The 25,958-nt window shown below is 43.2% G+C and overlaps 1 protein-coding gene across 1 annotated transcript in view; it reads right to left on the reverse strand.

Annotated features, from left to right (window-relative positions):
- efna3a (ephrin-A3a) overlaps positions 1 to 19,586 on the reverse strand; it is a 95,954-nt gene extending 76,368 nt beyond the window's left edge. Inside the window, exon 1 of the mRNA XM_053862176.1 lies at positions 19,237 to 19,586. Within this exon, the coding sequence (XP_053718151.1) occupies positions 19,237 to 19,346 (110 nt within the window). The 5' untranslated portion in view covers positions 19,347 to 19,586. The remainder of the gene's footprint in view (positions 1 to 19,236) is intronic.
- Positions 19,587 to 25,958: the final 6,372 nt, after the last annotated feature.

Below are 25,958 nucleotides of genomic sequence, written 5' to 3' on the forward strand. Positions count from 1 at the left end.
GTGCCGGGCCCGAGGGACAATCCGACGCAGCCGAATTCACCACCTGCAAGAGTAAGGTCTGTGTCAATTCGTGGCCTTTTTGAATGTGCGTCACTCCAGTTCGTGTTCTGTGTTCTGAAGACACAACACACAAATGAAGCCTCCTTCCTGAGTCTTGGTCAATGGTTCATCCGGTGCCAAAGAAGAAATAGTGGATGTGCAGAATGAGGTAACCTGGCACTAGGGTTCTGGGGTGGATCCTAGCATTAGATGCAAGATGGAAGTCTCCAATGGTGGGGCAGGATGAGACAGTTGTAAGGAACATCAGTTAAAGCATGCGAGCACAGAAACGTAAACGAGGACACACAAGTTCACTCAAGACAAGACAGAAGCTAAAGCACACAATAGAAATGAGAATAGAAGACAAAAGTGCTGCATATGAGTCATGAGTTGCCTTTTTTCGTTGCAAATATTTGAAATGTAATCCTTTGGAATATCTGGAATAATTCCACTGACAAAAAGAACGGATGCAGTTTTTGCTGCAGGAGTAATGATTCATAGCATTCTAAAACACTCTGTACCGCTGTACAGAAAGCAGTGAAGTGGCGAGACACGCCGAAAAGTGCGAAGTTAGATAGTGTTACATGTTGCACTTTGGTTGTCATTAAACTGGCTTAACTTTTATAAGTAGTGTGAGAACACAGACACACAAAGGACAAAGAATTATAGAATCGTACAATTTTCTGCTTGTGTGTGTGTGTGTGTGTGTGTGTGCACGTGCCGTGCACCCAGGTGGACCTCTCATGCTTCAAGCTTGCGTTAAAATTAACTAAATATGACTGCAGGTACGTGGATGCGCAGCGTTGACAGGTCAGATTGGATCAAGGTGCCTCCTCACCCAATAAGCCAATCCACCAATTCCAGAGTGCTGACGGGTCTCCAGTCACCATCCGCCCGATCACATTGCGTATTCACCCACCGACTGCGGGGCTGATTAAATCTGTATTTAATTGGATCAGATCTGGTCGTGATGGAGCGCTCCCCCCGGCGTTTAACCCACGGTCCTCTGTCAAGTGAGCAGGGAAAAAATACTGCGGGGGAATTAGGAGCGGGAAATGAATACCAATGATAGGCAGCGCAGGAGGAGTGGACCACACCTGCAGCTTGCCTGAATCCAGCTCTTCTGTCTGTGTGCGAGTGTGCCGCCCCTTCCCCTTCCTCCAGCAACACGATGTTCAGTCAGAGCGGTCCTTTCAAAGAATTCATGGTGTGTTTCTTAATTACATTTGCATAATCTCTCAACTGTCAAGTCCGTTTTCAAACTACTGCTCATCTTGGCTGGTGCAAGAATGTACGCGTCGTCAAGTTAACTCCAGTCTTTGTTTAACCACGAAAGACACAGCTAAACAAGCAGGAGATACCAGTGACACAAGCTACACCTCCAGCCAGCCACATGCTTGGCATGTGATCATGGCGTCAATCGAGGCCGTCCAACTGCGTCAGGGCGGACTGGCCTGGGCAGCGCCACAGCCGTCCACACACTTGCCCGACCCCTCCCCAACACACTCAAGCATAGACTAACTTAGTTGCACATGTTGTTTGCTTTGGTGAAATGACTCATTTATTCCCCCGCTCAGCACAAAAGTGGGTTTAGTTGGGATGACCTCGGAACCACGGCGAGGAGGAGGGTAATTAAAACGAGTAAACCAACGGAGGCCTAAAACCAAAATTCCGCTGAACATTTAATCCTTAAGATTGATTGGAAAATAGATATTTGCATACAGGCCAGTGAGCAGCGTCTGGCAGAAGCCAACCTTGGCTCTCCGCTCGAGTGGACACGGCAGCAGTGGGAGGAGGCAGGTCCTAATTAAGCAGAGAAGCGTCATCTCCGAAGCATGTGGGGCTCTGCCCCGCTCTCTCCACAAACAACTGGGCCGGTGTCACGTCTAAAGTGCAGCTGGAGCCTTCAAATAAGGGACTGTGTGCTTCGAATTAACTCATAAATAAAACATATGATGATGGATTGCTGATGAACTCTTGAATGGAGAGGAGGTAACAAGGGAAAGCAGGAGGGGAGCAATTTCCGCTGACGAGTTGCATTTCTTTTTTTTATAGATTTATAAAACAGAGACTCACACACACGCACGCAGCACGACGTGCGCATGCTAATGTCCCTGGCATTTTTGAAAACGCTGTTATCTTACTGGCACCGCACAGTCACTGGAGATATGATTTCCTTGGCTCTAATTTACCTCGTACCGCGAGCGCCGGAGGTTAGAATCAAAACTTAATAGAACCTCTAATTTGACCAAAAGTTCATTGCCGTTAGGGAAATTACAGCCTGCTAATTGGGGATTAAAACCTGCTTCATGAATTGCAAATAACAAGATAGAAGTGGGTACGAATGTAAGAAAATCATCTCCAACTAAAGTTTCTTCAGGAAGTTGATGGATATTTTTAGCAGGGACCTGGAATGTTGAAGAGGCAGATTGGAGTTTGTCCTGGGAGGTCCTTTAAAGAAACAATCCTGATGTTGTCAGACGACTGAGTCAGACAGTATTTATACACGCGCACAATTAGGATATTGGATCAAGACAAGATGAGGGAGGATTCTCTGTGGACCATGATGATCCACTGACTTGGAGTGGGAATAAAGAGGAAGTTGAGAGAAGGGGATTGAAAGACATTGTATGTGTCTGTGAGAGGGGGAGAGTCGGACTGAGGGAGTGAAAAGATGGAGAGACTTGAAGGAGGTGAGGAAGTGAGTGCAGGCCGAGTGGCGACGGCCGTGGCATCAGAGCTGCAGCTTGAGTGAAAGGGAAGCATAACAGGAGCGAAGTGGTCAGTGATTTATGGAGACTCAGGACGTCAGAGGAGTCAGAGATGAAGATAACCACATGTCACAGGGAGTGACTGGAGACCACATGAAAAGACGAGATCACATCAGAGAGACAGGTCATGTGGAGAAGGAGAGATAAAGCTTGAGAGCCAGCATGAGAGTCAGAGATGGAAGAAGAGGAAGACAAAAAGGAGTGACCAGATGACAAATAGGATTTGCTGTGGTAACTGATGGAAAAGACCAAACTTGGACAGACGTCTTCAATGAGCAAACAATCATTGCAGCTCGGAAGCACAGCAGGTTTCTCCTGTTTCACCTGCTACTGCTGAAGGATATCACATTGCAGTCAGTGTCATAAGGATGTGAGCTTAACATGCTATTGCGTTCACCAGTCTTCAGTCAGTCTTCATCATATTTTCATGTATTACATAGAATAATATATATTTTGTGAACTGCATCAGTCACCCAGACAAGAGAAAACTTACTGACCCCACAATGTCACTGTCATGTGAGGTCTGCGTACCTTTCCAGATCAGAAAGGTCACATAATTCAAATGGAGTGCTTGAGTTTGGAATAAGTTTGAAGATGACCTTAAGCATTTGAGAGTTGAATCACTTTTTATTGAGCAAATGTCGATCCTGAAACGGTTTTAAATATGAGTCAACCATGCTAAGGTTAAACTTTCCATAAGAAGCAAGGATTTATGTGGACAGACATGCAAGTGAGGCAGCTCAATATTGCAAATGATATTACGCCAGATGAAGTAAGATATACGACAGCTGGAGATTTGAATCTGACTATACGCAGCCTCCCTCTTTTTTCAGTCATGAGTCACAATGTTTTAACAACGTTCGGGACTCTGTGGGAATAAACACGTTGGTGCAATTTCCACCGAGGGAATCCATCTTCTGCCGTTCTGTTTGTCACACTTGCTTTTCCCATCATGTACAACGACCCCAGGCTGTAAATATTCTTTTCCTGACATCGTTTAACTCTACATTGTGTGCTTGCAGCGAGCACGAGATTCTGTCCCACTTTCTGTTGAAGGAATCCAACTCAGTTTCTCCACTGTGACAACCCATTCTTAGGCCTGTCACCGACGACTTGTCATCTGTAGCACCATCTTTCACAATATTTGCCTCCGCGCAGACTCTAGCTTTGGTTTGGCACTTAAAGAAATCAAATGGCAAAGTTAAACCACCTTCAAATGAGTTCAATGAGGGGCTTTTATTTAATGACATGCCGTAATATCCCTGTAAAATCTACAATCTACTGCAGGTCCAGCTGCTCTCTGCATCTGTATTACCTGTGATGAGTTTCCCAGAGGCAAAAAGTCACCGTGATCTTCTATGATGTGGTGTGGTGAAGATTACTGGCATCATCTGGACAGGACTAAAATCTCTGGTCATATGTACTATCCTTCTCATCCCTGTACTGAGCCAATCTGAATAGAGCAAGCGATAAATCAAGAGCTTCTGTGACACACCTGACACCTCTTCATTTTGGGCACAAACACCACAAGCCTCTGCACTCCCGTAGCTGATGTTCACTTTGAAAGGCGCTCACAGTGACATCAGTGTCTCAGTCTTTGAGGGCTTCACATAGCGCGTACAGTACAAATAAAATGAGGAGGAAACGACACAAATGGTGGAGAATAAACAACAACGTGTGAAGGTAAATGTTTTATTTGTATCAGTGAGCTGAGCAGGTGTTTCAGGGCACTAACTCGCCTCCAGGCAGGCAGATTTTGATAATGAGGGAAGAGCAAACTCTAAGCGTGTTTTACAGAAACAACAAGAGCGGCTGCACACACAATGGAATCTCTCTCTCTCTCTCTCACACACACACACGCAAATTATTTTCCATGTCATACTTCCCACACAGTATTGTCGTCTGTCATTCAAAAATATTTTCAGCCAAAAACACACATTCTCCCACGTAACCATAACCTCACACTGTACACATACAGTCACACTATTAAACAGCGCTCATGTATTCACAAATACAGTCCGTTCCATCAGATGTCCAGGTTCACGCATGTCGTCTAGTCTAGCGCAAGCTCTGTTTAGCAAGTTAGTGAGATCTGTGAGGAGCAACACAAGATACTGTGTCTTTGTGGAAATAAAGGACAGAAAAACGGGATTGCAAAGCCAACAGCAACAGCCCCCGGTGTGGGAATATTTTGGCTTCAAACCTAATGACCCAATAAAAAACATGGATGAGCCACTTTGTCAAAGGTTCTAATGCGGTGACAACAAAAACACATCAAATAAACATGTCCACCAGATCATTGTTAGGTTTTCTGAAGTGAGATTTTGTGTTGCATTTTATTTATATTTATTTTTAAATCACGATATTTAGTTCTTTAAAATACGTTTCGATTACAATAGCAAAATGCAATTAAGAAATGTAAAAAAAAAAAAAGATATGTTTTTGTATGCATTATTAAATTAATGATTAATTTGGACTCAAAATATTGTTTAGAATAACATCGAGTATCTGCAATAATTTGTGGGGAAATTTTATCAGCCAGCCAGGTTTGTTATGTTATGTGAACACAAGATCTTCATGTGTGGGGTCTTTGGCAGAAAAAGATATTGCCAGAGATTCTGAAAATCCCTTCTGTGTGACTCGACCAGATACCTTTCTCTCAGCCTTTTTGCTCTGCCGCACCTCTTGGCGCCACCGCTCTCCAGTGAAATGCAGTACAACTGGACAGAAGGTTGAGACTCCGAGGTGTGTTACTTGCACAGCAGTGTCATTCCCTGAATACGACTTCTTCTTATGATAGAATGTGAACAGATATACCTTTAGTTTATACGATTCATAGCATATCGTTTACACACAATGACTGTTTCGAATTAGAGGAACCCCTGGACTATCTGCTCAGTGCAACGTTTGCCATGCGGAGTGCAAATGAACTCTGCCAAAGGTTGTGTTGATGCGTGGAGGAACTTCACGGTAAACAACTTTTGTTTATTCCAGGTAATCCCACCAAACTCCTGGTTCTGACACAGCCCAGGAGCCTGAGCAGAGGCGGTGGAGACTTGTAAAGATATTCCACATTCTGACATTAATATTCTGCTCTCCGCTCCTCCTGTCTTTGCCTTTATATCTCAGACTTAAATCAACCTCCCTTTTCGTTTTAGTAGCTCTTCCTCCCCCAACTTCTCCCATCCTTTTCTTGGGGTTATTTTTTGTTGTAACGCACACCACTTTCTCTTCCTCCTGGGAAGTGGCACAGAATCCCTTCAAGTGCTGCAAAAGCAAATCCATTCATCATGGCCATCTATATGTTACTGTATAAATATACACTCCTCACTGGAGGATCCGGTCACACACGAGGGGGGAGCAGAAACATAGCCGTACCTGAACATAACACATACATTAGCAGAGAAATAATGACTCAATGCATGTGACTCACTCACAATAGAGCCATAAATTAAAAGGAGGTTACGGGGCGGTGTTGCCCACTCGCCTCCCTCGCACAGCTATGCAGTTAAGCCAACAGGCCTGTGGGGACTTCCTATTGACTCCACACAAGGTGAGATCAGATGAGGACCAGCAGCTAAGCCAAAAATGTCTCCAACAACAAGCAAGGTGGACGATACGGTTGTGAATCTCATCTCAGATACTAGTTCTTGACGCCTATGCTTAATGTACCAAATGTACCAAAATGCTCTGAGGATCTATTTTTATTTATCCACTAATGCGGGAAACAAATGGCTGTTGGCTCACACTGTCTAAGTATCTGTGGCAGAGAAAAGGAAATAATTCTGCATAATTAGCAACCAACATCCACAGTGGGCGCTAATTATGTGTCAGACATGCAGGATGAGAGTCATGAAGGAAAGATCACTGAACTGATGAGATGAGGCGCTGTACTACACCGTCCACACCACACATCTCCAGTGGCATACTTCAGACTTCCTTCTCACGTTCATGTTTTCTAGACGCTTGTAGCGGCAAAAACCTCGACACCTGCAGTCATTTTCCGTCCAAATGATTTCACAGTGGAACTCTAGACAGAGCAGGACTTTTTCCTTTCGTTGTGGACGGTTCTCTGCCAGTACACTTCAGAGAAAGGAGGAACTATTCTCCTGGTATGTTCCGATTTTCCTGCTTGAGTATCAGTGTACATAACACACCCGAAATATCTGCTTTTCTCCACTATGTTACTCACCTGCAGCCAGCCCTCGAGGCAAACTGCTAAGTAGCATGTGTGGTTTATCACGTGCAAAAAGGGCACCTGATAATTCAGCAAAGGAAGTACTGTTAGTCCTATTGCACAGGCGATATTTGGATCATAAATCCCAGACATTTTATAAACACAGCCAGTGGGATCCAAAAACTCAAATGCCACTTAGTAACCAACACACCAGCAGGACATTGATATTCCACACACCCACACAGCTCACGGAGGATCTGGGCTTCACACACTTTGTCAGTCCTGACTCATGCAGCATTACAAACCATCATAGAGCATGACAAAGGAACCGTGGCGATAAAAGATGTCATGTAGGAAGCGGTGGTTATTCAACCACAGTGGTCACCGGAATAACACCGAAAACAACCCAGAGCCACTGACGAGCAGCTGAACAAACCACATTAGCACGTTAACAAACAAAGCTGTGGCGCAGTTTGGCACGTCACCAGAAGAGGATTTGTCTGTTCACCAGCACCTCATGATAAAGAGAAAAATAGAGGCAAGCAAATGAACAGGATTCTATTGATGGGCAACACAGACAAAATGAGTCACATGTTGGTATAAATCACAGCGAGAAAACACCACTACACAAGAAGGTGTGTGTGTGTGTCAGGGCCAATACTACGCTCTGGCTCTGCCTCATGTATTAACCATCGGCGAATTTACACTTCAAGGCGGCAAATGAATTCAAAATAGATTTTAGAAGCCAGCCAACATGAGACCTGATTAAATGATGAGGTTGAACATGAGGAAAGAAGCGCATGGCCCTACTGACCAACTTTTACCAGTCCAGTGTTCTAACAGTGAGAGTTAATGGCACGTTGAAGCAGGTGTACACACAGATGAAAGCTGAATACACTGCCTACACTTCACTACACCTTCGATTTACTGAATTCACAGAGGTTTGTGCACAGCAGAAACAAATATTTATCCCTGAAGCGAATACAAAAGTATGTTGCATTTTAGCACATTCTTTTAATCCCAAATAACTGTGTCAGTGAAGGTGAAGAAGGTTCCACTGCGGCACTTTCTCAATACCTCTCATGATGCATCAACAGCATCAGAAAAATTAAGTTGTTTTTTTCCCCCCCGTCTGTGACTATCAGATTGGGCGCTGTATTACGTTTCTTTTGTTCAGTGATCAAATCTCACATACTAATTAAGGTAGCATCAAAAGCACCTTCGGATCCATCAACGCGTTGCAATATCTCAACTGAGAATTTTCCTGCTCTGCACCAGTCATAAGAAGTCTGAGTTCATTCCTGTGTGACAGACTTACAGTTTGACTTTCAAGCTCCGAAGACATTGATTGTATTTTCATTTGACTGGGATAACCTGATTTCCCTCCGTCAATATGAGGATGGTCAGTCCCGCTGCTCAGGGAGCAAATGACTACCAGGGCAGAGAAGTGAGGAGGGATTTCAATTTCCCTCAAATGTTCTCATTACCGAGACAACGGCGCTAAAGGTTCTCAAACCTTTTCCATAATTACATCTTCAATAGAAAAGCCTCAATTATAACTGAAAACCTAATTATCCTGCCTCACATTTTAAATTGCCCTCGTATGAATAGAGAGCAGCTTGGATCCTCTGAAGGCTGCAGACAGTTTCCTCTTCTCATAACACCGGCGTTGTTAAGCACCGTGGAGCCAGAGAGGGACGACCTGTCGCCGCTCTCCACCTGAAGGGAAGAACAGAGAACACGATATGACAGAACACAAACGCGTGTCCTCTCTGGCTGTCCGTGTTTTGAAGGGACGCTGATAACTCGGTGCCAGTTGGGTCACTTCCATCGCCGCAACTCAGCAGAGGCCTTCTGCTTCAATAACAAAACAAATTATTTCAACCCACCCCGGCTGCCACATCGGTTTTCCGGGCCATGTAGCGCAACAAGGCCCATTTCCTAAACGACCAAACCGAACCAGTGAGTGTCCACCTATCAGCAGCTTGGATCTTTCTTCAACGTGGCAGCCACTTCCATCTTGGCGGCGATGTAATTTCCCACTGGGTGAGGCTGCTGGAACACACTCCAGGTGTAATGTACTGTGGAGGTTTGAAAGTTGGAAATCCCTCTTTGTTGAAAGCATTTGCATTCAAATCAGTGACTCTGAAATGGATTCCACCTGTCTGTGATCAGAACTACCTCCTGTGGCTCTCAGATAAATGGAGTTTCCATAAACCAGGGACACAAGCGTTGGTAATGGATTTCATAGAGATCCATGGATGGCTCCTTTTTCGCAGCAACGATTGGTCAATGCAGCTCCCGCGGTGGGAATCACGCCTATTTTCCACAAGTGATGGACGGAGGGCTAGATGACATAAGGAGTAGAGAATTACTACCTACATCTGCACCGAGGCTGGATGGGTTGAAGTTTTCGGTGACAAAAACGTTTTTATAACTCACGTTAAAAAGGTAAGTAGCAGTGCTGGGGGGTCGGTCATAAGTCAAATTGGAGGAGCTGAGAGGCAGAAATGTTGCCCTCAATCTAGTACAGGAGTATATTCAAGGCAAAAAAAGTCTGTAGCATTGGAGTGCGACTGCTTTTCACACATGGCCTTCATTTGTAAATCAACCATGCATACAATGATATTCATTACGTTTGGTACAAACATGCCTGAGAGGTGAACGTATTCCACACTACCACCAAACATAAAACACCAACATTCAGTAAAAGGAAATGAGTTATCAGTACATGTGTCGGGGGATTCACTATCGATATCAACACAGCATGAAAAACTTTCAGCCTGCACAAAGGTCAACAATAGTTTGACAACAAACATAATCACTTGATGTTTCCACACTTCGTGATCACACATTTGTGCCCTTTTCAATCGTGTGTTGCTTTATGATGACGCACTTTCCCATCTGCTGAGGTTCCAATTGATCTGGTGGTCTGCCAAACGTATCCAAGATGCAACCTTCATGCCTGTATGTACGTATGAAAGAAAATAGTGATAGACTCGAGTACTGCAAAAGCGCGACACTGAATCGATATTTTAGGGTCTTTATAGCAATATTTAATAGATAAATACTTGACTATGTTTTTTGTGTTAAGTAATAAATTTCTTTTTCTTTTCTTCAAAGGTGTCCAGTCACTAGTCAACAGCAAACACACTGCGACTTCCCCCTGCAGCTCCTTCTAATGAACATAGAACCTTACTCTCAGTTGAGCTTACTGCGACAATGGTTAAATCTGAAGAGACCATCATCCACACCATTCAAAGGATGGAAAAGACAAGGAAGGATGCACTGATCATGATCGACCGATAGTGGGAAAGTCAATGCTGTACTCACGTCACCATAGTATGAATGGCGAATCATATAACACTACCAAGTTGTTAGTTGGAAAGTTGAGATCCATAAGTTCACAAATAATGGCAGCTAAAGAAAAGATAAAAATGGCAGTGAAGCAGAAACGAAAAGTCCCTATTTTCATACAATAAATAATTAATTTTCAACACCCTGCACGGCTTGTCTGGCGGGAACATTGTTTGGGGGTTGGAATGTTGAGTTGAAGACTCACTTTAAGATTACATAGTAATTCTGATCCTCTGTGAAAGTAGTGTGGCATGAGCAGCACATTCAGGAAGAGAATGAGTAGTTTTGCCGTTTATTTATTTGAAATAGCAAAATCAAAGGCAGTCGCTAACTTGGTAGTAAATATCATTCTTGTGAGCAAAATCTAAAAGTGATCTACAACCACCTGTGCCAACAGGAAGGAGTGTTTACAGTAGCAAGTAGCAACAACTTGGTGGGGAATTTGTGAAGCAAAGTTTTTCAAACATTCATTCCTCTGTATTGCACAGAGAAGTGTGTTCTTCAAAAAAGAATAAATAAAGTAGCCCATTGAAAAATTCTGGAACAGTTTTGCATGAATGAATATTTCATGAGGTTTTTTTTTTTGTATCTGTCTCACTTGTTCTGTATGATTTATGGTTGTGAAGCAGCCAGAATAAAAGACAGCATCTATAGATGCTTCCGGAGCTTGTGCGGAACAATGAATGTGAAAAAGCCAGCTGAATCTTAATGAATGGGACACATCTGTATGCCTCACCGCAGTGGCAGACGAAGATGAAGCTGCAGGCAGACGGACGTGCGTGTCTTCAGGTATCAAACTCTTGGTTAGTCTGCACTGAGCTGATCAGTCTACATCCAGCATTTGCACCTCTCCTGCCTGCAGGCCAACACAACCAGACCCTGCTGCTCCTGCAGTTTTCATTTCCCACATTTCACCCACTTCTTCCTGTGTGTAACTCTTCTCTTTCCTTCCATCCATCTTTAGATGTCTCCTTACCTAACAGGCGCTCCGTCGCTCACTCTCTCTGAATTGATCTGCTCAACCGCAACTAAATATCTATGAAGCTCCCCTATAGGGCGCCAGACTTCCGCCTCAGTGTCTTGCTGGGTCGACTGACACCCTCACACACAAACACACTCCAACACGCCGAGTTAATGAGCTTGTTGAGCAAGCCGGCACCTCGGCTCAACATTGATCTCCAAGCATGTGTACCTGGGAATAGTTTTTTGTCAAGGTGATAATTTATTTTTGCAGCAGTGAATACAGTGTGAGGGCGTCGCTGTTGCGCTTCCTTCTTCAGAAGCCCACGCAGACACCGTTCTCAGGAACCCACAGACAGCCCAGGTATGAAGTCACCACACACTTTTGTTGTGCACAGAACAGTTTCACACTTTCAGATGGTTCTTTCTGGTCTCCTTGTAAACTGCCTCTGCAGCCATAAGTTAGTTAGGAAAACAATGAATAGAATGTGACTTTTATCAACTATTCTTAATGATATCAAGAGCTTCTTCAGAGCAACTGCTGCTGAAAACAAACAAGTGCTGGAGGGACTTTATTTGGTCAGAAAACAAGCTAACAAATGAAGAGTGGACATCCCATCTAAAAGAACTGCAGCGCACATCATATTTGAGAACCAGATGCTCTGGTGGTGAAGGCTAGACTCTTCAAGGAGTTACTGACTCTTACCTTCAAGATGGGAAGACAACTTAGTGTAGTACTCACAAAGAGCTGTACACATCAAGTGTTCAATGACAATAAATTCTTCACTAAATCTGTCCAAAGGTTCATTGGCTTTTTTCACCATTGTCTCTTTGCTTCTTCACAGAGTGTGAACTTCTCAACCAGTGAGTCATCATCATGAGTTGGTAAATGCGTGTCATACTGTGGAACTTCTGATGGTACAAAATAATGACGTACAAAACAGCAGTCTTTTATAAAATACTTGAGACTGAGAATATTTCACTGCATTATAAAGGAGAGGCAGCAGCCTCCTTGTCCAGTAAGATCTTGAATCACAAACACGAAAATATGTGCTTATTTACATGTTTAAGAAAAAGTCTAAACAAAATCTTGCTTTTATGTGCAGCAGAACATGCATCCAGGGCTCATAAGCCCTGGTTCTCCAGCGTTGAATATAAGCACGATAAATGTTGCAAAAGCTTTATTTCCAATCAATGAATTTAAGAATAGAATTCTCCCCCACAACACATATCAGTATCACTGCCATGTCTTTATGAGTCTTTGTTCAACTAACATTGTTCAGAGCCAAAATACCGCATATGTAAGACATTGCATTGACACGATGCCTATACCTGAATAAGAATGAATTCATTCTACCTCAATGTGCTTATTCAGATTGGATTCGCAACACTCGGCATGGAAGCGCCCTGGGATGTCTGACAGGAGGAAATTTGCAGATAACTTCCACACTTTGAATAATCGTTTGCAAAACTAACCCATAACTTGAGGAGTATTTTTTTTTTTTTTTGCACGAAGCCCGCTATCCCCCTCAACGTCCCGCTCCCCGGTGCTGTGCAGCAAACTGCTCTGTGGACCGGTGAAGTTCATTGCACAGCACGCATCTAAATTCAAGTGGGTTCTTGAACAAAACTGGAGATTAGGGATGGGCGATATGGACAAAAAAAGTTATGGGGATAAATGTTGTAATTTCTGCGATAACCATTGTCACGATAAATCAATTTTCACTCTATTCCATGTGTTGAACACACTACAGTCTCTCTTGAAAACTGTTTTATGATAAAACTTATTAGTGGAGTTTGTCTCCAGCGTCATTATTTGTTTATGTTTAAATATAATAGTTAACTAAGTGTAGAGATGAGAAATTCAATGTGTCATGTCTCTGGTAGGAGCCGCTTGTGTCTGACAGACTGCTCTGCCAGTTTTATTTAGGGGTTAAATTGAGCCGTCTGTCTGCTGTATCTCATGTCTCTTAACAGTTGACTTTAACTACGAACCAGTCTGGACACATTTCCTAGATGCTATTGAAGGAATTCGAAATAATCTGAATAAATGATCACTTAGTCATATTCGTTTCTCCAACTCATTATACAGTAGCTGTCAGTGCTTTGTCACATGTGGTGAAAAACCCTTTCACAATTCTCTCTCTTAAAATGTTTGTTTTACATTGCCCTATAGAAGATTTAGTAATACTTACCATTATAGAATTTATTGATTTAGAACTGATGCCGGGTTGTAGCATTAGTGCATGTGCGAGTGAGTTGCGTTTTTTTTTCGAATTTATCGTGAGGCGCAGAATTGTCAATGTGGAAAGTGTGGCGGTATATCATGTAGGATAATTTATCGCCCATCCCTACTGTAGACACATGGCTTTCAAAATCTTAGCGAAAAGCCTGATGACTGTTGCCGTATTCTTCTGATCCAGAAGACTACTGTTTAAAGAAATACATATTTTTAATTGAACTTCTTCCTAAACAAATGTTATTTCTGCTAACACCCAGCTGCAATTGCAATTATCGCGGCAGGTTCTCATCGAGCATTGGTATAATGTTGTCAACTGACACTAGCAGTTGAGTTCAGACTACCAATAATGGCAGATGGCAACCCATTGAAGTCTGAATTTCTTGGTGGAACATTTGAGAAGCCCATGACGCCAGCTTTAAAGAGGCAAACCCTTAATAAGCCATTTATCGCCGTAAGTGGTTCATCTTTATATGAATAAAAGACCTGAAGCGAGCATGAAATAATAGATCTGGAAGTGGGGCAGGTTGAGGATCAAGGAAAAACAATCCAATTTTTACATTGCCTGAATAAACTCTTCTCTGTTGGTGTATCATAAACCTCTACAATAATGCTAAAATGACCCAGTTCACAGTACCACACAAGTCCTCAGAGGTTAAGAGTGGAATACTGATCGGCAGTAAACTTTTACAGGCAGCAGGCTCTTGGCCATTTTCCATCATTCTTTGGACACGCATGGTGGACCAGCTGAAGGCCGCGCTTGTTCACTGATGCAGCTCCATCCCTCCTTCCGTTATTGAACTCAGGAGAGAAGTAGAGAGAATAATGAACCTATGAAACTAGAGGCCTTTACAGTCGCTCAGGCCCGAGGCCTCATGTTTTCGCCCTTGCTCACAGAACTCTGCGCAGATGGTAGCAGCACAGCTGCTAACGCGATAACTTGGAAGCCGGGCTGTTTGTGCGAGGCAGGGAAAGTGCCTGTCTATGATCGCGCTCAGCTAGAATTCCGCGGCGTGTCTAGGGTATTGAAAGTCATGGGGGGATTGTCGAGGAGTCGTCGCCATTGATGTTGCGCTGTTTCACTTCTTTAGCGCAGCCATTTCAGGCTGTTAACTGGAGGTTTGCCTGTGCCGAAGACTCTTTGAAGCGTTATCGTAACCCAAAGAAAAGTCGCTCTGATGTGCTTTGATTACACCACACAAAGTTTCTCCAACCCCAGCTTCCGTTACAAAGTGTTGCTCCCGCTCACAGCAGTGCTCCTCGCCAACTCATTACAGATGTCCCTCCTAATGATGACTGAGGCAGGAGAAAACACACACGCAGGCCATTAAATTATGGCGCATCCGAGACCATCTGCCAATTATGGAGGGAAGATGTGGAACATCTTGAGAGCGTGTGGGAGCAGCAGAGCACCACACGAGCCTTGCCTGCTCCTCCCATTAGGTGTTTGGCCTCGCTGGTTAGCTGGGCACCCAATGCCAGATGTCCCGTCAAGGCTATCGTTTGTCTCTCACCTGTGACAGCAATTCTATGAAAAACATCTGACCTCTCTGCTGCGTTGTTGTTCGATCCTTTAACACACACAACACAAGTTCCACCTTGTTAATGTGGAGTGATGAGACACATAAGCTCCACAACACAAAATCCAGTGTTTGCGATTCACGAGCGGAACATCATGTCTTTAAGGCACTATTTAATCTCACGAGTGAAAGAGACAAAAAAAACTTCGCTCACATCAACCAGATAGACATCCTGTATATTGCTAAATGACACTTCAAGAGAAACCTTTGAGACATGGTCGATCGCAACTTCGATATACTGCCCAGGTTTTGACAGACCAGCAGGGTTCTCCCGAACGTTTTAGCTCCAGAGCCCCATACTCTGGGATTATAACCCCCTACGCTGAGATTTCACACTACAATTAGCGATTAGCACTGTTTTTGTCAACAAGTAGTGATGTCAGTAGTAGAGCTGCACGACAACCGCTTAAAACACTGCCATTGCGATGTGCGCCGTGTAATGGTGACATCACAGTGCCATATCTTCCTGAATTTTTCAGACTTTTCAATGTTTATTTAACTTAATTTAAGTATCACTGAGAAATCTCTTTTCTCCGCAGTGGTTTGTCATTGCAAGCCACTGTGCAGTCAGCCCTCAGGCAGCTCATCCCCCCTCGACTCAGGCTGCAGGTGAGGGACGAGCGGGAAAAGAACTCTGGAACCATACGGAACCATTTTGGATCACCTAGTGATCCGTGCTTCCGTGCTTCGCTGTTTCTGCCACTACCCGAGGTATATGTGAGCCATGTTTTTGGTCACGCGAGTCACCGACACAGTGCAATATGACGACGCAAATACACATTAAGGAACTGATGATAATCCAGGATGCCTTTGCTACAATGATTAAAAGTCCAACCACTCAGAAATACAGGATCACAGATGCGGTAACTTTCAACTCAAAAACAATCTGCTCCCAGGAAGCTGTTGTTTCAGTCGCACAGTAGATCAGTCATAGTCTGAAGTTTAATCAATAATACATCGCGTAAATAGCCAGAACACCTGCTCTGTTGCATGAAACGAGAACTAAATAATAATAAAAACAGCGTTTATTGAAAGTCCAAAGTTGCAGAATGGGAACTCAATCAACCAGCATTCTCGCTGGTAACTGAATCACACTTCAACTTTTCATATTCACAGTCATTTTTATCTACTTGCCAATTTGTGACTTGTTTGAGATCTACTTAGAATCAACTGAGAATTAGCCTAATACTTTCCAACTGTTCTCACTGCTTAAGTTATCTGGTGAAAATTCTGGTTAGTTTGTCTTAATGTTACATTAAATATCACAACGAACAATAAATCACTATGTCAGTTTTTCTGTATATCGCGCAGCCCTAGTCAGTACTCCCTCAGGGGCAGTTAAGAAGAACTCTGCCTCTTAAGGAAGAATGTTCTAAAGGCCACAAAGGATGTTCACACCATTCCACTTCACCGTTAAACTCAGGCAAATCTAAAGATATGAATATGATATTTATTTTATTATTTTATTATTATTACTTTAGATTTACCGCTACAGAAAAGAACACAATAGAACAGAATTGCAACACAAGAGCAATGACCACACTCACGAAATAACCACAAAATATAAATTATATTATTATGTTATAGCTTCTCCCAAACCTGAACGTGCTGCATTGGCGACATGTTATTAGCCACACTTACCCTATTCACAGGCAAAGGTGGCATGCTGTGCTAACTGTGTTGCTGATATTTCAACTGATATTTTGCATCATATCAGCAGTCATTTCAAAGTATTCGAACCGTTAACATTGCAAAATTTGGAGTCCTTGCATCACAATATGATTGAATTGCAACCAACTGTTGTATTTTTCAGTTTGTGTCTACATCCGGACTAGCTCAGTCATTTTACTAAACGTCACTTTAAACTCCCAGTTAATGAATACCTACACTGAGCCTTCAAGCAGAGAACATGATCTCGTATGGCGCAGCGCCTTGTGGAAGACTAATTAAAACTGATAGATGTGACTGACACTGATTATGACACTCGAAAATCTAAGCAATTCACAGCACTTGAACGCCAGTGAGTCTCTGTTTAATAACCCTCCTGTGTCCTGTCACCGGGACTGCAGTCACAGATCTAGAATACTGTATGTGTATGTGACGTACACACGTGCAGAAAGAACTGACTCCTTCAATTAGGAGTTGAGCTACAGCACCCAAAACCGGACGCCCTGTTTCCTCAGCAGGACGCCCAAATGTATTATGAGTGCCTATATAATGCCCAATTCGTCGTGTCATCTCACTGGTTTACATTTAACTGTGTTTCCGCCCGCAGATTAGCAGATTCTCCAACCTTTCTCAACTGTATTTTGGAAGCATTCTGCTTTTGATGGGATGTCTGACGCTGATGACAGGAGGAAACCGCAGATAAGTTCTAAACTTTCAACAATCGTTCACAAAAGTAACTCAGTGGTTTCTAATCGGAGGAATATTTGGCGCCACCTGCATCCCAGCGGCAAGCGGATCAACACACAGCCCATTCAGAATGAGAGCAAAATAGCTTTGAGTAGTTCTATTTATTGAATCAAGCGACAAGGCTTTATATATGTATTGTTTAAATGAATGAATGTTGTTGTTGTGAAAGTTTAGAAAACCATCACAGCTGATACATGCTTATCTTGCCTAAATATATGAAAAAAGATGTAGACACAAGGCTGTACACACGATGGCTTGAAGTAAGGGAAAGAATCATTATAAAAAAAAAAATATATATATATATATATATTTTTTTTTAATTGATCAGGGTCAGCCAAGTAAAACAATTGCCCATTGCATTTTAAAGCGTTACTATGGCAACAGTTACTGAGTTCATGTCTGTTAATGTTTGTTATTTGACTCCTATGCTTGTTATCTGTTATCAAGTTATTTTGATATAGATGGATGTTTACAGCTTTGTTTCTTACAAAGCAAGTTGTCAGTCGTTGACATGGTGTGTCAGGAGGGGGTGGGGCTAGGGGCGGGGTTATGGTTTAGGGGCGGGGTGAGAACGGAATTGAAATTGAGGGAAAAATAAGAACTCTTTTGGGGTCTTTACACATACAGAATTGACCCATACAGCTAAGTGGATGGAGCCACACTGGGGAAGTAGATGAGGAAAGAGCCAGCTAAAGGGTTAATGAATGCAGGAGCAGGAAGAATTGCGAGAGACAAGTGAGGCACAGCAGAAATATGGAAGGAAGAAACAGTAGGTAAGATAGAAGACGGAGGCTGAGGTGAATACAAATGGACAGAGGCAAAGCTCGGGTGCCGACTGTAAAAGGGCTGTGTGAGGAGAAGAGATAAAAGAATGTGAGATCCACTCTCAGCTAATGAGAAGACAAAGGCAGCAGCGGAAGCTGCATCGATCCGGGCCCCACAGCTCGCAGGTAGAGACACCTGGGAAGCTTTCCTGAGGTACCTGACTGTCGGAGCCAGGTGAGAGGATGCGCGAGCGCATACATTACAGACAAAGGGAGCAGCAGAGGGGAATTATTTATACAACCCATGCAGATTTACACTCATGCAGCCATGAATTATGGATCTGCGGAGCACGAGGGAAAGGCAGGTCAGAACATCATCAGCACACAAGCCAGGTAAATAACCACACACATTGAGGGATGGTTGTTCTGGACAACATTTACAGTATGATGAAGACTGGCCAGAGGAAGAGGCGGAAATCAACTATGTGTTTGAGCAGTACAGCTCCATCACTTGACTGCAGCAGGCAAAACAAGTCATAGAACCAACACCGACGTCCCAAACTATCCAGCCTTGTCTGCCTGCATGAGCAGCTCAGTCACCGACAGCAGTGATGTGTTTTGCACTGTATCTCATTTGTTGTGTTTTTATTTGGATGGCAGTTTCCAAAAAAATGTACAGAGGAAATCCTGTCGACACATCCATCCCCACTTTTCATTCATGTCAGGCTCACGCAAGACACAAAAATAAACTCAAAAGCACGTTCACGTTGTATCCGGATAAAACGAATTTTTATCTTCTTCAATTTCTATCAGATATTTTTGAAAGATCATCCTTGATGCGCGCACTCACGCAGGCAGTGCCACGCGTGCTGCTGGACTCTGCTGTGATCAATGAAACTTGTGTACGAGGAGCGACGCTCACGTTGATACTCACAGCAGGTTGGAGCTGTTCCAGTACACCGCATGCCGGTCGTTGGCTCTGCTCAGGTGCAGGTTTGTAAACACCAGTGTGATGAGGCTGAAAGAAAACGCGGGGAGAGCCATAATCCCTGCGGTGCTCCCCTCTGCCGTCCGCTCTTCCTGCCGAACCTCCAGTCCAGAGGGGTTCACAACATCCCGGAACCGAGCAGAAGCTTTGAAAGTCCTCACTCGCTCTGACAAGGACCGCTGGACTCCTGCTTGCTCGCTCAACTCTCACCACATCGTGACGACACTCTGCCGAGCATCTCGGTCACTTTCAGTCACTCGCTGAAGACCACCAGCGCACAGCGTCTCCCTCGGCCGTCCGGACCACCGCAGCTCGGTCCACCCGCAGCATCTGCTCCGGCAGCATCAGAGCAGCCGCACTTGGAGCCCGCCCTCAGCTCAGGCCCCGCCCCTTTCTCTCAGGCTGCAGGTGTCAATCAATCAGGTTGGAAACAATATGAACATGAATTCACTATTTTAGATGTTACTTTCTTTGTTACTCGCTAACTTTAAATACACGAATGTCGGCCAAATGCCTCCATACAAAGGTTTCACATCATAAAACTGCTTCTTAAGGAATACGATTCCTAAAGAATCTTCCCGATATATCGTGGAATCTTTTGGTTCAATGGTTTGGGTTCTTTGCCTATTGCACGAGACACCAGGCTCCATTTGCAAGACTTTGGCGAGTGTTTCTTTTTGCTATTTGGGAGAAGAGGGACTCCGTAATTACTAATATAACTATATGACTACTACTTTTTATTAACAGACAATAAGAGCATTCAGAACTATGCTTAAGAGAATGTAAAAATCTTAGATACGACTACTGCTAGTATCACTACAACTACCACTACTACTACTACTACTATTACCACTACTATTACTACTACTACTACTACTACTACTAATACCCACAGTCAATATTGTTGAAGTTAATAAAGGCCATATAATAATAATCATAGATTAGCAGATCATTCTTCCCCTGTCGATTAATGCAGTCTTTATGGTAAAATTGGAAAATATAATTGGTAATAAATATAACATTTTTGATACAGATTTTTTTTTTTTGTAACAGTGAAGGTGTGTTAAATATATTTGTACCTGACAGGGCTCATATTGTGTCTCTGTCTCTCAGCAGTTTTTGATAACAATAATAATAATAATAATAATAATAATGACAAAACAAACCCTTGTTTGTGGACAGCAAATAACTCCTGTCACTGCTGTTACCATTATTGCAACTGTGACTAATGTGTCAGAGTAATGTTGCGCAAAGCTTGTAGTAAGTTTTTCCCCACCTTGCAATGTTTACTTCCAAGTGGAAGTATTTTATTGTCATTCCAGTCATCTTTAGCACATTTTAGCTTTAGCTGACCGCAAACTATCCTTGTGCTCAATGGCAGGTTTAGCCATGTATGTATACACTGGTGAACATAAATATTTGGGATAGGGATTGTGCTTTTTATACATATGGCGGAAACAACATTTCAGTCCAACATTCTTAGAAGACCATTCATTAAAACATACAATTAAAAACATACAATTAAAAAGGAAGAAAAGACAAGGTAAAAACAACAACGTTGCTTCATAATGAGTGAGCAAGTGATTGTTCACGAAATTAGTAAGTCTTGGGTACTGCTACCCCTCAAAAGCTTTTTTGTTTTGTTTTGTCATTAAACGTTTTTTGGACCAAAAAATGCATGTTGTTGCCTTATTGTTCAAAGCGATGCTGCTTATGCACAAGAGAGACAGATCTGGGAGAGGACTGTTACACTACTACAAGGATTTTTATAGCATTAAGAAGGTGTTTGTAATATGTGTGAAATGTGTCAGGAACTGACTTGTGACAATCGAGGGACCACTGTTTCTCTTTTTGATTGCAAATTCAGAGAGCAATCTTTGAGATCAAAACATTTCAATGTCATATTCAAGAGTGGCAATAAGTTGATGTATTTTTTAAAGAGAGTTATCCGCCCCCCTCCATCAGAGGTCAGGTCGTGGGGTCAGCCGTTGATGTAAAAAGGCCCTCACTCTCCTCGCCACTGACACTTCCACCTTCAGGTCGACTGAGCAACATCATCTCTGTATGCATATGTACGACTGTGAGTGTCCCCATGACTAGTGTTCCGCTGAAGCTTTGAGATCGATCAGTATCTACCGCACACCTCTGCCCCACACTTATTCAATTAAAACCCAGTTCTGTCTAATAGAAACCCTGCAGCCCTGTTTGTCGGCTTACGTGTGTTTATACCTTCCTCAGAACAGATTTACAGGAATCAATTTTACCCTCCAGGGTTTGGCAGAGCAAAACTAATCTCACGTGAGTAATTCATTTAACTTGGTGAGACCTTCAGCTACAGCTACTTTTCCTCTTCCACTCCTTCACATCCCACTTCTACTTTCCTTTGTCTGAAATCTCAGTGACACCTTCAATGTTTCGGCAGCGGCGACAGAAAATGTGATTTAAATCATTCCTAATCTCAACAAACCACTCAGTGACCCCTCAAGTCCAGAACAGGAGCAATTTACATGTGTAATGTCCTCCATTCATTTATTCATCTCCCTCCTTCAGTGTAATCTGTCAGCTGTCAGTGTTGCTGTGACTCTGCTCCGAGCCTGGATGCACATTAATGATTCAGAAGTAGGTGTGTTTCCTTTGTCTGCTCTGCCACTGAGCTCTGGCTCTGTGCAGCCACACATCGGGAAAAAAATAATCTAATTCCAGAGCCACTTGTGCTGAGAAACGCATGCCAGCTCATTCTAAGGAAATAAGGCAGTGTAATAACTCCATTGCACTTGTAGCAATAACTTAGGTGTAATTAAACGTGTGTGTGTGTATGAGACGGGAGGGAGCGTGTGTGAAAATATGAGGACTTCAATTAACCTGCTTAATTTGACCAGTGGTAGCTTTACCGCTCAATCTTGCCTGTCGGCAGCAGGCAACATTAACAGCTCGCCTCATTCCAAATGTTAAGCATTAGCCTCGGCTTGATGAACTCATCCTGCCACACATCTCATTTAACTGTTTCTGGCAGAATATGCTCACAGTAACTGTGGCGTGAATCATCCTCTCTGCCGCGTCAGCAGGTCTGTTACGTACCGTTACATGACGCCGTAGTGCTATTCACAGGCTTAGCTGAAGGAGAGGACATGGTAGAAATAAGCTATTGTTGTTCAAGTCGCAGTACTAGATGTGTACAAACAGTGATTGTAGTCGTGAAACTACTATTTGCAGTACAGCGCACGAAAGTTGTTTGTATGTAGTATGTAGTGGCAGTTGCACCAGTGATAGTAATAGTATTATCAGGATTGTTGGTAGTAATGATGGTTAAGTAATCGCAGTAGTTGTAGTAGTTGCACAAGTCAGAGTTGTAATTCAGTGTCTATAGAGGTTGTGGCACTAAAACGTCAATGAATGGAACTTCACTTTGGGAACCTCTTGTGCTACACATTTTCTATCTGGACCAAAGTAATACTTTTGAAACAGCAGATACTGATGATTAATCCGATTTTATGGGGCTGAAAAATTCAACAATTTCTATGAAAATAAGATACATTATTACAGTATAAGTACCATTCACTAGAGAGGGAGTGAGCAGTTAAAATGGTACAAATAGTAAAAGTAGTGCTGGTAGTAGGAGTTGTAGGAATTGTAGCATCAGTAGTACAGCTGATCATGGTAGTAGCAGAAGTAGTAACAGGTTGACCATTTTTATAATAGAATTATGAGTAACAATGGTAGAGGTTACAGTCAAAGTACAAGTTGCAACCGGAACAGATGTAGTAAGATCACCTGTTGTGTTTTTAGATATAGGAGTGATGATATTAGTCAGTGAAAAGGTCATTGGGGTATTGGCTGTTGTACTAATCGTAGGAGTGGCGGTGTGGTAGGAATAGTGGTAGATATATAGTACATAGTCAGTATATAGCATACAGTCAGTGGTAGCTGTAGCTGGATTAATAGTAGTAGAGAGTGGTGGCAGTTACAGTAGAAATGGAAGCAGTAGTGTTTGTGAGAGTGCTCAGTTATCCGGGTCGTCACTCAGCAAGGGTTTGAATCTGGTCAACCGGACTAGTAATAGTCAAAGCAGTAGTAGAAACATGAAGAGTAGTGGTAGGAGTTATGGTAGTGAAAGTTGCAGTACTAGTAGGAATTGGAGGGATGTTGTAGTTTTGGTAGTAATAATTATATATTAGTATTGATAGTTGTGTCGTAAGTCTGAGTCGTGGTGAAAGTCTGAGCTCAAGTAGTAGCAGTACTATTCATTGTTGTAGTAATATTTGAGTAGCATTAAAACAATGAGAGGAGGAAGAGTAAAAGGAGGAGTAGAGGCAGCAGTCAAGGTCAGAGCTAGAGTCAGTGTGTGCATGTTAGTACTGGCCGTGGTAATATTCATAGTCTGGAGGAAATTACGAATCTTGGAGTAAACAGATTACTGGTGAGAGTAATCTTGGTAGGAACCATACAGAGTTTTGAGGCGCTCTGAGGTGGACAGCTGCTCCCTCGTCATCACCAGAGTTTACTCCATTTCGCTCTCATTTATTTGTGATCTGTTTTTTTTTTTTTTTTTTTTGTGATGGCGGTTCTCTGGAGTGCCCTCCAGGCATGTTGCCGTGGCGACAGGAGTACAGTGCAGGATGAAAGTACCACCCCCCACACCTCGACTCTGTCCCACATCTGTATACGTTCACTCACGCTTCCATTTGTCTTTGGAAGAAAGTGCTGGACAGCAGAAAGACACTTCTATATTTCTGTGTGGAACGATGGTCTGCTGTGGCGTGTGCCGCTGACACACCAGGCCCGAGAGAATGTGTTCAAATAGAGAGTGACATTTAATATGTTTCCAGGACTGGGTGCAGAGCACAAATGCATATTTATGATGAAGTGATTGTGAGCGAGTGTACAGTGAGGCTTCCCAGCGTCATAAGTTATTGAAGGCATTTGCTCTTTCCACTCGCACCATGTGAGGCGTGTTTGTGTATGCTGATTTCCTCCAGCACTCTCTAGTGAGTCTCAGGTTGGCTTTTTACCTTGACTCTGTCGGTGATTAATTCATGAGCAGAAGCTGCTTGTTTATTATTCAGATCATTTGTCATAATCAATTACCCTCAATACCTCCATACGTCCTCGTCCAGCTGATATCGATCTCCTGGCTTCACTTCTGGAGTAAGCACTTTTAAGTATTTTTTCTTTTTCCAGTCCTGCCTCACAGATTCTTGCCCTTGATTTCACACGCATGGCTGTGACTGAGTCCAGCGTCCGGCGACTGTGTCTGCAAACAGCACTTCACTGGATTCATCAGTTAATCAAGCAAAATGCCAAACTTTGAATAAATAACAAGCGTCTGACCGACAGCTGCAGCGCCCCTCTGAGCTGGTAGACAAATAGACCGTCAGTGTGTAGCCGCCTGGAAAAATGAATCCGATCTGCCAACCTCACCACGCAGCTTGGTGTCAGCACACCAAACCCGCCTCATTGGAACTTTCATTCCTGTGCATCTGCATTTGTCTGCAGCGGGTGACAACGTGGGGAAATCACAGAGGGGTTATTTATTGCCGTTCTAGTCAGCGAAAATGGAGCAAGATATAGAAACACTGGGGAAAATGGAGTGTAAATAAGTATGTGTATCAAAAAAAAAAAAAAACACCAGGAGGTTTATTAAAGATGGTTAATAAAGGAGTGACATTTACTGATGCTATGATGCTGTTGCATTGTCGTAGATACTTCTTTTCCTTTCAGCTTCTCCCTTCAGGGGTGGCCACAGTGGATCATCCTCCTCCATCTCACCCTGCCCTCTGCTTCCTCTTCTCTCAAACCTACAAACCTCATGTCCTCCTTCACCACCTCCATAAATCTCCTCTTTAGCCTGACTCTCCACCTTCTGTCGGGCAGTTCCAACCTCAACATCTTCCTACCAATGTACTGGCTCTCTCTCCTCTGTACATGTCCAAACCATCTCAATCTGGCCTCTCTGACTTTGTCTCCTAAACACCTGACATGTGCTGTCCCTCTGATCTACTGCTTCCTGATCCTATCCATCCTGCTCACTCCCAGAGTGAACCTCAGCATCTTCATCTCTGCTACCTCCAGCTCTGCCTACTGTCTGTTTCCAAACCATACAACATTGCTGGCCTCACCACCATTTTGTACACTTTCCCTTTCACCCTTGCCGACACCCTTTTGCCACACATCACACCTGACACTTTTCTCCAATTATTCCACCCGCTTCTTCACCTCTTTCTCACACTCTCCATTGCACTGGACAGTTGAGCCTAAGTACTTAAAATCCTCCACCTTCTTTATCTCTGCCTCCTGTAACTTCACCTGTCCACTTGCATCTCTCTCATTCGCACTCGTGTTCTGTCTTGCTGCGGCTAACCTTGATTCCTCTCCTTTCTACGACATACCACCACCTCTCTAGCTTATCTTCTGTTGCAGTATCGTAGATAAAATATTATCATTGTCAAATGTTGAGCTGTTAATCTCCAAATTAATGAAACCTCTGTCTTTGTTTCTATTGTTACCACAAAGCTTCATGAAGCCTCAGTTTCTGAGCTCAGAAGGGGGCGCTCTTGGGATTTCATTAAGCTGGTGGTTGAAAGTGCAAGCTTGTAGGGAAGAGCACCCTCGACTGGGAATTCAAATGAGGACAATGCTTTATGAATCTTCATCAGCCATCACAACATTTC

The sequence above is a fragment of the Synchiropus splendidus genome, chromosome 4 (genome assembly GCF_027744825.2).
Source record: "Synchiropus splendidus isolate RoL2022-P1 chromosome 4, RoL_Sspl_1.0, whole genome shotgun sequence".
NCBI classification, from domain to species: Eukaryota; Metazoa; Chordata; class Actinopteri; order Syngnathiformes; family Callionymidae; genus Synchiropus; species Synchiropus splendidus.